At 35.0% G+C, this 14964-nt stretch overlaps 1 protein-coding gene across 1 annotated transcript; it reads right to left on the reverse strand.

Moving 5' to 3' along the window:
- Window positions 1–4474: 4474 nt before the first annotated feature.
- LOC113707390 (P-loop NTPase domain-containing protein LPA1 homolog 1) lies at window positions 4475–10104 on the reverse strand. Its single transcript, XM_027229699.2, has 8 exons — window positions 9685–10104; window positions 9334–9503; window positions 7906–8234; window positions 7430–7511; window positions 6466–6885; window positions 5674–6384; window positions 5344–5451; window positions 4475–5085 (listed from the first exon to the last, which is right to left on the reverse strand). The coding sequence occupies exons 2-8, from the start codon at window positions 9496–9498 to the stop codon at window positions 4696–4698; spliced, it is 2205 nt and encodes a 734-aa protein (XP_027085500.2). The 5' UTR covers window positions 9499–9503; window positions 9685–10104; the 3' UTR covers window positions 4475–4695.
- Window positions 10105–14964: the final 4860 nt, after the last annotated feature.

Below are 14964 nucleotides of genomic sequence, written 5' to 3' on the forward strand. Positions count from 1 at the left end.
TAGAAAATAGCTACTCCCCGGCTAAGATCTCAGCCAAAAATGCAGCCGATCGACCACATGGCCATATTCGTAGAAATTGAGTTATCATCCAAAAGCCCTTAAAGAAACTCAGAAAAGAACAAGATATTGCTATAGTATCATGATCATTTCAAGAGAAGTTATTAAATCCTATCTCTATAATTTGCAACAATTTGCTTACGAATAAGGTGAATGTATCAACGAGGAAGGCTGCTAATGCAACGACATAGGAGGCCATGCTTTTCTTGGATGGGCAGAGGAGAATTCAGAAATTTTGATTTCTTTGCCATCAAACAACGAACTATGGTCTTCAAATCATGGTGTGCAATGCTTCTACTGTGGAGGCACATATACCTCCCTCTAGCAGTTGGCCCATAAAAAATCTGACTTTGTTTTCGGGGAAGTGCCTTTCATTCTTCTCCATGAAACTTTTCAAATTATACTCCCCGTGTAATCGGTCCATATTCCATAGCTTTCAGATTTCGAATCCTAAAAACCACCATCTCGATAATTCTTTGGTTATCTAAGTGATGCAGAAGTTCAGCCTCCTTTCTCACAAAGTGTGGTAAAGGCTTCCCATTAGTAGCTTTTAACTTCTTTAACATATATTCCTCACTAGCATCCTTCTTCTTCGCCTTATATATGCTGAAAATACCCTCATCCTCTACAAATTGCATCTCGAAATCATCAAAGTCCACAGAAACATATATACTTCAGTAATGTTTCTGCCTCTTTTCTCACCATCAGCTTTAGGTTCCATTCCTCGCGCCGTTCTTTACAAACATGGCAAAATGGACGACTTTTATGTCCAGTATAATGTTTTCATCTCACATAATGATAGGTACATATTCTCATGTATGTCATGTATTTCATAACCAGATGGAAGTATTTCACTTGAATGAGAAATAGTAAACAAGGCAAATTATACTAACAATCTTAACCACATAACCAAATGGCTGAGCAGGTGGAAAAAAAAAAAAAGCAACAAACAAACAAATGAAAAATCAAGGAACATTCTTAGCAAACAAACAAAAATTTGTAAAGCTACTAGTAAAAATAAACCAAGGAATATCATAAAGAACGTCGCTTTTGTTCTACTCATTAAACCAAATAGAACAATAATTAGTAACAACAGTGAAACCAGTAGAAATCGGCAATACTGAACCTAGAACAATCAAGGAGATCATGAAGCACGACTCAATCGAAATGTTTTAGTCAATGATAATGTAAAGGCTTCTTTCATTCGTATTATGTAATCCATGGAGGTGGAAAAATTGTGACCCGTGAGAAATCTAAGAAACTAACAGCAGTACTAATAGACATGGAAAACACCTCAAATCGTAGTTTTACTGATTACTGAAATATGGAAGTTAAGGGGAAAAGCCGATAGGTTCATGTAAATACAGAATTCAAGTTTCTCTCTAATATACTTATCTCTACCTTTCGGCTTCTCCTTTTTGGGTTTCAGGACAAATAATACACTACACATATGCTGCTTCTGTAGACAATTGATAAATTTGACCTAATTTCAAGAACCAATAAAATTCACTCAAAATTCAATAATAATAGCCATACACAACCCCAAAAAAAAAGTAGAAAAGTCGAAGAAGTGTCTAGATTTTTTTTCCAGCGAGCTCACATCAAATGTTGAAAAATGAAATAAAAGAACCTAATCATCTCCTTACATTTATTCATCTAATTAAAATAAAGCTGAAAAAGATACAAGAAATCCAAAAGATCAAGATGAAGAAATCCTAAAACAAAAAATCAACAAATCGGGTATCAAAAAGGAAGAAATTTCAACAAAATATTAGATAAAATAAAGATTTAAGTAGTGAAAATGAATAACTTGATTGTATTTTTTTCACTTCATCTTCTCCGACTCTCTGCCTAGGAAACGGGAACAGGGAGGAAAGAATACGACTAATATTAAAGGTGATCAAGAAACTAAACTGTTCTTTTCACTGGGAAAATTTTGAAAATGTGGAATGACCTAATGGGAAGAATAATAAAGGCGGGAGTTCCCCGCAGCTACAATAGCGAATTCGTGCCCTTTGCAATTTGGGAATTTTTTTATTTGAGAGGGGTATGGCTGTCTTTTGACCTATTTTGTTTGTTGTGTGTTGTGTTTAATTAACCTGTTCACGCTTCACACTTTCTTGATCTCCTCCCTCAATTGTCGATAGTATCAGAACCCTAGGAGGTTTCCTTTAATATTATTTAGCACCCCTAAAATTTTAAAAATATCACTTATTTTCTTTACTTTTATATTTATGTAACAAAATTTTGAAAAACCCTAAACTACTCTTTGCTTGCTAAACAAAAATACTCCTAAACCACTTTATTTACTCTAAGAAAATTATCACTTAAAAAACAATGTCTAGCAATATTACCACATCATAGTGTGCTATAGTCCATAAAATATAAATTTGAAAAGTAAAAACTATATTTGCAAAGAAATACACTAGCACCAATTTAACTTTATATGTTCAAAATTGATTTCTTATGAACCATATATTTTTCTCCAACTTCTTTTTATCCCATGTCCAAAATTTTAAATTGCATTGATTCATTATAAAAATCAATTCAAAATAAATAAAGAAATCATACCCACTCTATCACAATCACAAAAAGTAAAAGATAAATAAATTTAAGTTACTATAATTTACAAATAAAAAATCGGATAGTCATAAAAAAAAATGAGTAAGAGAGAGAGATGGAGAAAGGAGAAAGAAAAGAAAATGATTTTTTTTTAAAATTTTTTGAATTCCATTTATTTGATATGTGAATTATGTATTAAGCGAGGCTTAATGTAGTCTTTTTACAATTAGTAAGGGAGGTAAGTGATATTTTTAAAACTTTAAAGGTCCCAAGTGATATTAGAAAAAACCATAATAGAGGTTTTTTGATAATGTCACGTGCAATCAGCCGGGGTAAACTAACTCCTATTACATCTTGAAACAAAATATTAGTAATAATATTAGTATAGTGTGTTTGGATAGTAAATACTTCAGATAATTTTTTTCAAAAGTTACTATAACACATTTTTTTATATGATATATGTAAAATAAAAAATTAATTTTAAAAATGTGTCTTCGATCTTTCCCTTCCCACCGCACAGCTCCTCATTAGCCAGTCTCGCTCGTTTTTCAGTCTCAAAAAGCACTTACAACAGCCCAGTGATGAACCAAAAAAATGCCAATTGCCATTTTCATTTTGCTACCTTCGTGCTTCAAAAAGTACTCTGCAGGTGTATCTGTGTGGTCTGAAATTCTGTTGTACTAGTTGCCTTGAAATTCTGCAGCACTATTCATCAAATGATTGTAAACTGGACCTGCAAATCATATAGCTAATGTAAGCTATGATTTGCAGGTATGTGTTCTAGAGTTTCTGCGGTACTAGATTATTGTTGGAATCAATAAGTGTGTATATTATTATTATTGTGTACGTTCGATTTGTAAGTTGCAGACTTGCCTTGTATGTTGCAGACTTGCCTTGTATGTTGCTTTCTGCTTGGGTATTAATAAATTCTTATTTACCGAAAAAAAAAAAAAGAAAGAAAGAAAACGTACTCTGCAAAGACCATGCTGTTCATTGTTGCTGTTTATCCCATTGTTTCCTTCTTTACCGATGCATGAAGCCTTGCATAAATCATGATAAACACTGGAATGTCTTAAAATATATATATATTTTAAATGTTACGTTGTATTAAATTATTAATTACATATAAGAAGCAGGCAGATTATGCTGCATATGAAACACCGTGTAAACAAACCTACCTTCCCCATTTGTTAGTGTATTTTGTTGTCTTGAATCTCCCTTTTGTACTGGACCACGGGCAGGAACGGTTGCATGCACAATGTGTAACTTTAGAATAAATTTTTGTGACGTTGTTAAAAATGTAATACAAGAAGTGATATAAACCGTACAAATTTTTTTTTATCAAATCTTGGCCGTGAACAACTCACGGTCCATCTGTTAAAAATGTAATACAAGAAGTGATATAAACCGTACAAATTTTTTTTTATCAAATCTTGGCCGTGAACAACTCACGGTCCATCTGATGACCGTTCCTACCCGTCATCCCTTTTGTACTTCTCTTGACTGGTACCGATCGCCAAATGCTGCGTGGAGCTCGCTTGTAGCGCTATTTTGTCTCTGACTCTAGTTTATATTCTCTACGAAAATTTTTTTAATATCTGGCTTTTTTGTTGTCTCTTCAACCAGCAGCTATGTAGTTTCACTGACGCACAAAAACAAAGGTTCATTCTCGACAGTTTTCTCGTCATCTCTACATCTAATATTAATTTATTGTAACTCACTGTAATATAACATAACGATTATGACTTTTGAGATTCTCGTCATCTTTTTACATCCACTAGTTCTTTTGAGATACAGCCCAGGATGAAGAATCTCCTTTGGCTTTCCCCCACTTCCCACAAAAGACGATGAAGAATGAAAGAAGCTTTCTCTGATATAAATATATCGAAGAAGCTCAGGTATATAACAAGACTCGATACATCCCCTCGAACAAAGAGTTTATGTGCAAATCTCTATACAAAAATTAGAGGCTATTTGTCACCTCGTAGAGGTTGAAGAGAACAAAAAGACTAAACTACTACTACAAGAAAACGAGTTTTTGATCCATTAACAGGAAAATTGGAAAAACCCACAACATTATCGCAGTAGTGATCCTGAAAGGGTAGCCGGTATACTCAGTGACCGTTTCCTTATTTTTACATTACCAGAAGCTGGCACTTTCCTCTCATTCTTTTCCCTGAAGAGAGACGAATATGATCGTGCAGGTGGCTCCAACGGACGTTCACCCTCATCTCTCAAGAAAAGAGAGAGATTTTGTTTGTATTTCTCTTCAAGCAGATTGTTGTTAGCTCCTTTGGTTGGTTGATTTCCTGAATTATCCATCACATTCGTTTTCGACCCTTGCTTTTTAAAGAGCGTTTCATCATCATCATCAGACAAATAACCAGTCTGCTGGATATCTTGCATGGCAAGGTCATCATACTCCTCGTCTGTCTTGGTTGACCCCTCATCTACAGAGCCTTCCATCTGCGAAAGTTAACAATGGATTAGAAAACAAACTTCAGCTCTATACCATAGGCATATAGTTGTTAGCATCACTATCGGGTCATGACTAGTAAAAGACATTTCCTTCTACTTTGGGTTTACCATTTTTACACTTAAAAAAGTCGAGAGGCTACAGCATAACGTCCTAGATATTTGCCCTACATACACTGATGAGATTTTAGACAATCTGTACTTAGCTTAAAATTGCTTACAGCAGAAACAAAATACAAGTATCCATACCTCTTCATGATTCACTTTCTCGCCATCACTGAGATCCTCATCACTTCCTGCTTCAGGTGACTCATCAACTTCTTCATCACTACCATGCACGGATTCTTCCTCCTTAAGCTGAAAGAAGAGGTAAAAACCCAACAAATATTAGAATCTACCAACAGATATAAAATGGAAGACTTGCCAAAACAAGAGCCCCAGTGGACAACAGTTGGGAGGAGAATATGCAATAACAGACAATGAAGCAAAAAAAATTACCACTCAATTATAACTGTCTTAATAATATTTAGCTTCCCAAATGAAAAATTAATCACATGTTTGAAATGGACACGAACTGACCTCCTTTGCAGGTCCCTCAGAGAACCTCGGTGAGCTGCAGCAGGAAGAATGATATCTGCTACCAGTGTCAGTCAGTTCACCCCTAGACTCATCCACACTGCTGGCACGACTAGTGGCACCAGTATCACTATGCCATGCACTGATGCCGAAGTGGCCAAACTGCAGATTAACTGGTTCAGCCCTGCCAATCTGCAAAGGCCCATACATAGCCAGCACGGGCTTTCCATTCTCATCTCTTAAGTTAACCGGCCAAGCCTTTGCCACGGATCCATCATTATTGAGGAGAGCCATCAGATGCCTAGAAGAACCTTTGCGCTGAATCAATTGAAACATTCCTTTAGAACTCAAGGAATTGGCAGCACACTGATTTTTGTACTCCTCAGCAACAATAGCAACTGTATTTGTAACTGGATCATAAAGCTGCTCTCCTGCCTCACGCCTTCTTAGACAACTGAAAACCGTTGCATGAATGGCTGCAACACTTTTGTCAACATTGGTATTATTTATCTTAGGCACCAAATGCTTGTCTGCTCGGTTGCACAGATACTCTTGGATTGTTCTGATATTCCGGATATACTTAACATACTTGTTCTTTGCAGGATCCAGTGTCATGTACTTTGCCCGGACTGCAAATCGTTCCAGGTGCTTCTCCTCATTTGAAATGTAAATCATGAAAGGTATGATTGAAGGATGTTTCTTCATAAGCCCCATCTGCATGACAAAATTAAGTTGCAGTGATGTTGACAAGAGGAGGAAAGCAATCGAATATTCATGCAAGAAAAAACAATTTACCACAAAATTAAGGCTTAAGTGAACACCCTCAACCACTACAGATTCTTTCCTCTCTTCCCATGTAGTGATAAGGCGATCTAGGCTATCAATGACCATCTCACTTTGGGCCTTGAATCCTTGAATTGCCATCTGCTTTGGACTGATAAAGTCAACCATGCCAGAATTCCCCTCAAGTGTTGATTTTTTTACAGCAGGCCCATCAACTGCATCATCCTTTGATAATGGAGGGGTTAAAATACCAGCTGAGTTTTTCGCTTTCTTCTTAGCTGTTGCTTCAGCAATAGCTTCTCGATCTAAGTGTTCGCCAGCATGGTAAGTAGAAGCCCAAAGCAGAGGGTTTTCCTGTTCACTTACGAAACTCCTCATCATATGCCTAATAGAGTCAGTAGAAATTACTGTTGTGATTCCCAACCTGCTAGCCTGCAGAAATGATTATAAAGAATGTAAGTCAAAAGTTTTCTTAGTTGGAAAAACAGCATGGTCTGTACCAGTAAAACATCATATTGCAACTGCAACAAAAGCCTAAGTAACTATGTCTACATTCAGAAACTCTAACAGGTGACAGCGCTCCAGTACAACCCCTTGAAGCATATTAAATTTGTTAACACAATCCTACATAAAATACATATGAGCAACAGGTATCAATTTTCAGATGTCACAACAAGACCGACTAATAAAGAAACAATGAAAATAAAATAAACAAAAACAGCCAAAATATGGACGCTCCCAAATAAAGGTGAGAAACAAATCCACAATATCCAATATGAGATGTGGTATAATAGATTGTGGAGATATCATTAATTGTGAAAACCTTTTGAACCTTTTGAAAGAACTAGGAACACAAAAACATGCAAACTCCACATAAAACTACCCCCATTGCAGAACAGAAAAGGCATGGAACTAAAATGTGTCAAGGATGTCAACACTAGACATGCAAGTATAGGTTAGAAAAGGAGATACATACCAGTAAAGCAGACAAAGTAGATTTGCCACATCCACTAGTGCCACACAATAACACTGTAACAGATTCCTTTTTTTCTCGGATTCTGTATCCACAAATTGCTAGTTAGAGAGACAGTTATGACAGACAAGAAGGTACTCAATGACAGGCTAATGCAAAGAATATAAAGGTGCAGCATTGATAAACAGGAACTTAGTGCAATCAATATATAGAAGTAGATTGCTTGAATTGCATGATTAACTAAAGATGTTAACTGTTTAGAGGTAGACATGTAACTTTATCTTAATTTTAATTGCTAACCGTGTATAAAATGATGCCTCAAAAGAAGGAAGAACACAATACATCAAGCAAATTGCAGGCAAGCTTAAGCAAATATACAATGTGCTATCTAATAAAAGATGTTCTTTTCATCCCATACAAAAACTCCATCTACTTTTACTACACAATTGTCTCAATTGAGCATGGGAAGCAAAGTATACCTGCAAGCTAATGCCAGATCAGCCCTCTGATTTAGACCCACATATTTGTACTCTGCAAGAGCATCGCAGACAACATCTAGAAAAATCTTTCTTTTAATAACTATGGTTGTGCGCTTTTTGTACAATTCAAATGGTTGGCCATTATTATCATCATCCTTTAGAACAGTATGGGTAACTCCACTTGCATTATCCAAAATCCCACTGTAGATATCAAACTCCTTCTGAGAGTGTACCTTTGAATCACCCAATCCTGAAATCTCTGTAACACATGTACCTAAATTCTCACCAAAACACCCACCTCTAATCATCTCAAAAGCACGTTGACTAATCTGATCACAGAAGAAAAATATAAACTCAGTAAAGCATAAATAGAATTAAGCAAAACCACAAGTTAAAAGTGGATAGAATATGCAGAATCCCTTAATAAATGAAAAAGAAACTCTAATAATCAGTTTCAACCATAAGACTGTCCATATCAACATGGCAAGCTTGAAGCAGTGCATCAGAAGGTCCTGATAAATGCTTTTAACTCATAAAAGCCTCGCTCAAAACGTGGAGGACAAGGCACGCCAGGAAATTGATGGACAAAACATAAACACTTACCGTATGCATATAACCAGATAGATCATTGCACTAAATAAACTACCTAAATTTAATCCATGAACTGACAGACAATTTGCTGCCTTGCTAGGGTAACATAAAATACACCATAGGCACACCAAACCTCATAATGGTGGAGTCTTTACACATTAGGTTTGCTATAAGAAAAACAACTAGGTAGCACCTCAAACTTCACAATACAAAGAATATACAATCAAAGGGTGCAAGATTTTACACAAATATTATGCTAAGACAAAGCTTCAACCATCAGCATTACCAAACATGATTAACTTCATGCATTGACAAGCTACAACTTAATTAGATCCATTGGGTTTGATTTATATCTTGCCCCATAAATCCTCAATAGATGTTTCTATGGAAGCGCAAAATGCTTAACATCACCAAGCAATTGAAATAAGTAAATTAAATATTTTCGATATTGCTAGTCCTCAGTAGATGTGTCTAGCCCCAGCACCGATGTGTGCCTTCTAGGCATTTCAGACAAAACATAGCAAAAACCAGTCGAGAAGACAGCTGGGATAAATAACGACAACTCCAATACCACCGACTCAAGTTAAGGAAGAGTCCACTGTCAGCACTGACAAATTGGGAAAATAAACGAACCCCACGAACCGATCATACAGATCATAACCGTTTTCAGACAGATAATCTTGCATGCAACAAGTCAAATTTTACCTACTATAAGCGGATCACGAAGCTGCAATGAGACGTACAACGAAATCGGAAAATAGAGAATAAAACAAAATAAAAATCACAATCCACAAAAAGCAAATTCAGAAAAAAGAGAAAAAAAGCAAAAGATTAAACCTTGAAAGCATGTCTAGACTTGCATCCCATGAGTTGCAGAGTGCTCTGCAAAATCGACCGCGTATACCGATACGAAGAACGTTTACCGTCCTCCGTTTTCTTCTTCACCTCCGCGTCATCGTCCACCACCTTTAAATACATCACCTTCGCCACCTCCACCGCCATTTTTCCTACCAAATAGAAAATTCCACGATCTCCGTAAAAAAGTCCACATGCAAACGGAAAAAAAATTTCCAAAAGAAAAGGAGAAAAAAAAAAGCATTCACAATATTCCTCACAACTCAACCAAAAAAATACTATCAAAATCACAAACATAATGCAGTAATACAGATGATCATAACAGCGATATACCTTAAAAATGCAAATTAAGGGAACTTTTTCGGTGAATATATATTATATCATTCGTTCCGAAAGGAGAGATACGGGAACGAATTCACCTCCGGCTAGGGTTTATATAGCGATGAAACTGAAATTGAAGATAAAAATTGAGCTAACAACGAGAAATTTCGCCATTTACAGCAGCGTGATCTCGCCATTTTTATTGTCAGCAGCTTACACGCATCAGAGCTCGAAAGCGTCCACGGGTCGCTTTATTTGATGGAAAAAAACAACAAAACTTAGAGACACCGCACTGCACTTTCTCTCCCTACAAAAGTTATACTACTACTAAACTAACCCCAACAAAAAAAAAAATTTAAAAAAAAAAAGAGAGAGGGGGAGAGATTCTCTCTATATGTATCTCTCTATATATATTTTTTCCGTATTTCTCGAAAGACTAGTAGCGCGCATTGACGGTTTTAGGCCTTTGAGCATTTATAGCGGTGGGGAAAGATGTGGGATCGGGGAAATTGGAGGGGCAGGATTCGTAATTTCGGGGAAAGGAATGGGTTGATTTGTGAAAACGAAGTGCGGTTTCCATCTACCATCGCACTACAGAATTAATTTTTTTGGCACCCAAAAAATGTGTTTCGTGCGACTGCAGGGGCCCACTATAGTTTTTCTTTTTACCTTTTAAATAAAGAGAGTAGTCATGCCATACTTTAATGCAAAAAATTTAGGTAATATTTGGATTGCATTTTTCTAAATTTTTTTTAGAAAAATTACTGTAGATATTTGATATATATAAAATAAAAAAATAATTAAAATATGCATTCACTGGAAATATAGCAATTTTTCTTTCCAAACAAGGTTTTACGATTGTACTATGGTCCATGACTCCGATTAGTTTTCCATTCGATCCCATAAAAGTGAGAAAATTCCATAATTGATTAAATCTTGATGCATAATCTAACCAATTAATAATTTGTCGATAATAAGGGTTCATGAGTTAATTAAGAAATTTATCCTTTCTATTTGGGGTCCTATCTATGCCTCATGGACACCATTATGATGGAGATTAGATGTTGATTTTAAGTAAAATTAAATAAAAAACTATATAAATATGTGATATGGTAATAATTGTCAGTTTTGTATCCACATGATAAGTTGAATGTAATTTAGGTATATTATGTCGTCTGTACACTCGTTTAAAAAAATGCCCCTTTTAATTTTATAACAATTGCATATCCACAAAATAACTTATTTTTTTCCTATTTAATATCGCATTTCTGTAGTCAAAATCAGGTTAAAATCATTGATATGGTTATGATATCAATGGTAGGATCTTTTTTTTTTTTTTTTTTTTTTTGGGAGTGGGGCAATCAATGGTAGGATCTCCGATTTGGCAATAAGATCAATTATGTGTTTGACGAAATAAATTAACGGAGCGCATGAATCATGAAGAGTTATTTCTTTTGCTTTTCGGGATGATTTTGTTTACTTATAAGTCTACTATTTACTAAAAGTAGAGATTATGATTATCCATAGCAAATAAACGACGAAGATTTGGCAGTAAAACCAAGGAAAGTGCTTAATTATTCTCGTGAAAATTTCCAAATATGCAATTGTATGTCATTTACATTTATGACACCTTCTAACCCTTATTAATATTTTGAACTAAGTTATTCTATTTTTTTTTTATAACAAAACATATTTCATTGACGGATTGCTGGAAATTGTCCAACACGATTGATATATATCGTTGCTCTAATGACAGATAAAACATGCACTAAAATTGTAGATTTGCAATTTAACAGATACAAAAGATTTGAAAAATTAAAAACAGATTCTGAACTAAGTTATTAGTCTATACGTGCATGTATCGTAAATCAGTATTACATCAATGTTCTTCTTAAGTCAATTCATGCATGGCTACTATCATATTTGACAACTACTACTTAATATTATTCATTCCTCAGGTCCCGTCTAACCGTAAACTGTTTTTTTTTTCTTTTTGATCTGTTTGAGGATCAAACAAGAAATGACAAAATTGAAAATAAAACGGAAAAGAAAAGGTAACCCATCACCAGTTTTGGCACAATATTATAAAGTACTCTATCCAAAAAAGAAACAAGGAACTAGTCATCGAAAAGTACATCTTTAGAATTTAAAATTTGCAAGTGTGAACATCAAGAGGAGGAGTTGATTTTAATTGAATAACCAACATAGGCAAAGCCATTAAAATATTGTGCTTGAAAAATGGATAGCCAATCAGAATATAGCAATAGAGAAAAGAAAAGCAGGTAATGGGAAGTCAATTGCCCCTATATGCAAGTTGATGGACCAAATCCAACGGCCAAATAGACGCGCGTTAGCCATGATAGTAATTGACATGTTCAAATTTGATGTTACAAAACTTCTTCAAACTTGCGTTTTAAGTAGCAGTATAACACCAACTGGGGTTGGGCCAAGTGGTAAGCAGCTTGGTTCCGCTTAAGCAGGTCTCGGGTTCGAAACCTGGCGTATGCAGCTATCCTTGTTGGGAGACTCACCCACCACAGCCAGGTGTGCGACCCGGGTCGACCAACGGATTAGTCAGGGCAAAGCCCTGGATACCGTGGCAGGCAACCAAAAAAAAAAAAAAAAAAGTAGCAGTATAACAAAAAACAACAGCTCCGAGGGCGTATGACGCAATGGTTGAGGGGTCGGACTTAAGTTGCTGATTTTTCTATTAATCGGGATTCGATTCGTATTCACTGCGCTGCACATCCTGACTCACCCGAAAAAGCTGTATGAAACTGTCGATTTCCCTTCGATTTGGTGTGTCGACTCGGATCCAAAGAACTCGGATCGGGGCATGTTCCGGTTACCAAAACAAAAAACAACAAATCTTTCCCCATAAACAAATTGAAAAAAACAACAAAAGAGAGATCTTGGTTGAAGTCTTGAGATTAGGGTCCGAAACAGCCTTTTGTTCTGGGGATTTGTCAAGAAGACTTTTTTGAATGGGACCTGGTTGCGTTACTGTTGATTAGAGTTTTGAGTTGACCCAATCAATTAAAGTCCCCAATGAACGGCGCAATCCCAACAATTTTTAACTAAATTTTATTGAACCGAAAAAAGCGATAAAGCACTTATGGCATCATTATTGTACTATGATCTACAGGAGAAGCTCCTTAAAATCTCTTGTTTCCGAAAATAGTGTAACGATGTGATATCAATTTATTTAGATTGCATTTTTTTAAATTTTTTTATAAAAATAAAATACTGTAACGATTTGATATTTATATGAGGAAAAAAGATAATCAATTTAAAAAATTACTATCCAAACACACCATAAAGTCTATTGCGTCTTTAATTCGAAAAACCTTTTATAGAATGAAAAAGAAGAATGCATTACTGACAAATGCATTCCAAAAAATTGATACAAAGACACAACTAGAACCATCTGTATATATATTTTTCTTATTATTTGGTAAAGGGTTCAAGCTTCGGTTTCATTCATTGTCTAGGTATGGCATAAACTTGTCATAACAACATGACGAAAATAGCAACAGGATATAATAAAAGGAGAAACTTCTAATTTTATTAACCATAGCCTTGTCAAAGACAGGTAATTAAATGCTAACCAGGCTTTAAAGTACCGTAAGTTTGTAATGATTCGTTTATTGCAGAAGTAATTCAGTCATCCAATGCTCAAAACTTTTTTTGTTTAGCATATGTTTAACGGGAGTGGGGTGAAATTTACAAAGCTAGGAAGAGACAGGAGAATTAGAATTCATGACCATTCACGGCTTCTAATTCTTAGAGCAATGCTCAAAAACTCCATCATTGTCATTCCCTAGTCAGCACCTCGTTCTTATATTCCCTCATTTGTTGATATATTTTCACAAAGGACAAAAATTCCAGATCAAGAGTTTCCAGGGTTGAGTATTGACGGGAAAAAACTTGCACATGTGCGATAGGCTGGAAGAATTAAGGTGACAAAAAAGAAAAAGCAAGAACCAAGATGACGGGTCGAACTAAACGTCGAATCTGATACCTTGTACAAATTTTGGTCAAAAATAACTAAACGGACCACATCCGGAGGGGTTTTAGATGATGGGGAATCACGTGAGTCCATGTTCATCAGGAGTTGAACTGCTACTGGTACTTAGTATTTTTTGTTTAGTCAATACTGAATAATGCTGGGTATTATTTTCTTTGATTAGTAAACTGGAAATCAACGCCAGAACTGGAAATTTATATTGGTCCAAAACTATCCAACATGGCTGCATTATTCAAGTACAACACGGTTTCTACACGCAGTAACTTGTCGTAAACTGCTTTGTTGATGTATTATTGGTGTACTTTACATTTAAAAAAAAAAAGACTCAGAAAAATGCTACATTGTTTTAAGAATTTTTCTATTTAGTATAATAAGATCACATGATAAGAAAACTAAAAAAAGAAATGTAAGCTCATTATAAATAGAATTAAAATTACCACTCCTTTTTTGAATTGAAAGACTTTTGAGGGAGAAATTTACCCTTTTTTGGATGGAGAAAAAAAATACTAGTAACATTTGACCACTCTTTATTGTGTGCTTTAGGACACTAGAAAGACGAATCCTTGTTTTAATTCGTTTTGCAATTTTTTTGGGAAGGGATGACAGGTTTCGTAATCAACCTTTTGACAGCTTTGTGCCAAAGATAAGGTTTTATCCAAACCCCTTGAGAGTGTTCAAATTATATTAATTAGATCCAACCCAAAACTCGGCTTGGAGAGGTGATCGACTCATCGATTGACGGTTCAATCGTGGATTGCATATTAGGTGTATTATATTATATAATAATATATTTTATATTATAAAAATAATAAAATTTCTAAGTTGATAGTTCATCTGGCAATTTTACCGATAGGTTTTTTCGATTCATCGGTTCAACCGTTGATCGTTGACTGATCAATGAGTTTGTTGTTAGAACGATCTAATTGGTGATCTAGTCCGGTCTCACGGCGGATCCATTAAGTTGACCGATTCGACCAGAGCGAAGTTTTATAATTATGGTTCAACTAGTATATTATTTGAAATATTATGTGCAATAATTATTATAATTTTTTGTAATGTATTGTATGTAACATAAAAAAGTAATTAAAAATAATTAAAAAATACAATTATAATGTAAACAAAATATTTGAAAGTTATTGTGTATCGAAACACACCTGCAAGAGTGTTTTTTTTTCTTAAACATAAAAATAGGATTGCGAAATTATCTCAAATAATATTTTAGTTGTATCATAAACATATTTTTTAATCCAATTTTTTATAATTTC

Source organism: Coffea arabica, chromosome 1e (assembly GCF_036785885.1).
Source record: "Coffea arabica cultivar ET-39 chromosome 1e, Coffea Arabica ET-39 HiFi, whole genome shotgun sequence".
Taxonomy (NCBI): Eukaryota; Viridiplantae; Streptophyta; class Magnoliopsida; order Gentianales; family Rubiaceae; genus Coffea; species Coffea arabica.

Coding starts and splice junctions, on each gene's coding strand:
- LOC113707390 (XM_027229699.2), bottom strand. CDS start 9,498: ATGGCGGTGGAGGTGGCGAAGGTGATGTATTTAAAGGTGGTGGACGAT. Junction 6,886..7,429: donor CTACTTTGTCTGCTTTACTG/GTATGTATCTCC, acceptor TCATTTCTGCAG/GCTAGCAGGTTGGGAATCAC. Junction 6,385..6,465: donor ACTTAAGCCTTAATTTTGTG/GTAAATTGTTTT, acceptor TTTGTCATGCAG/ATGGGGCTTATGAAGAAACA.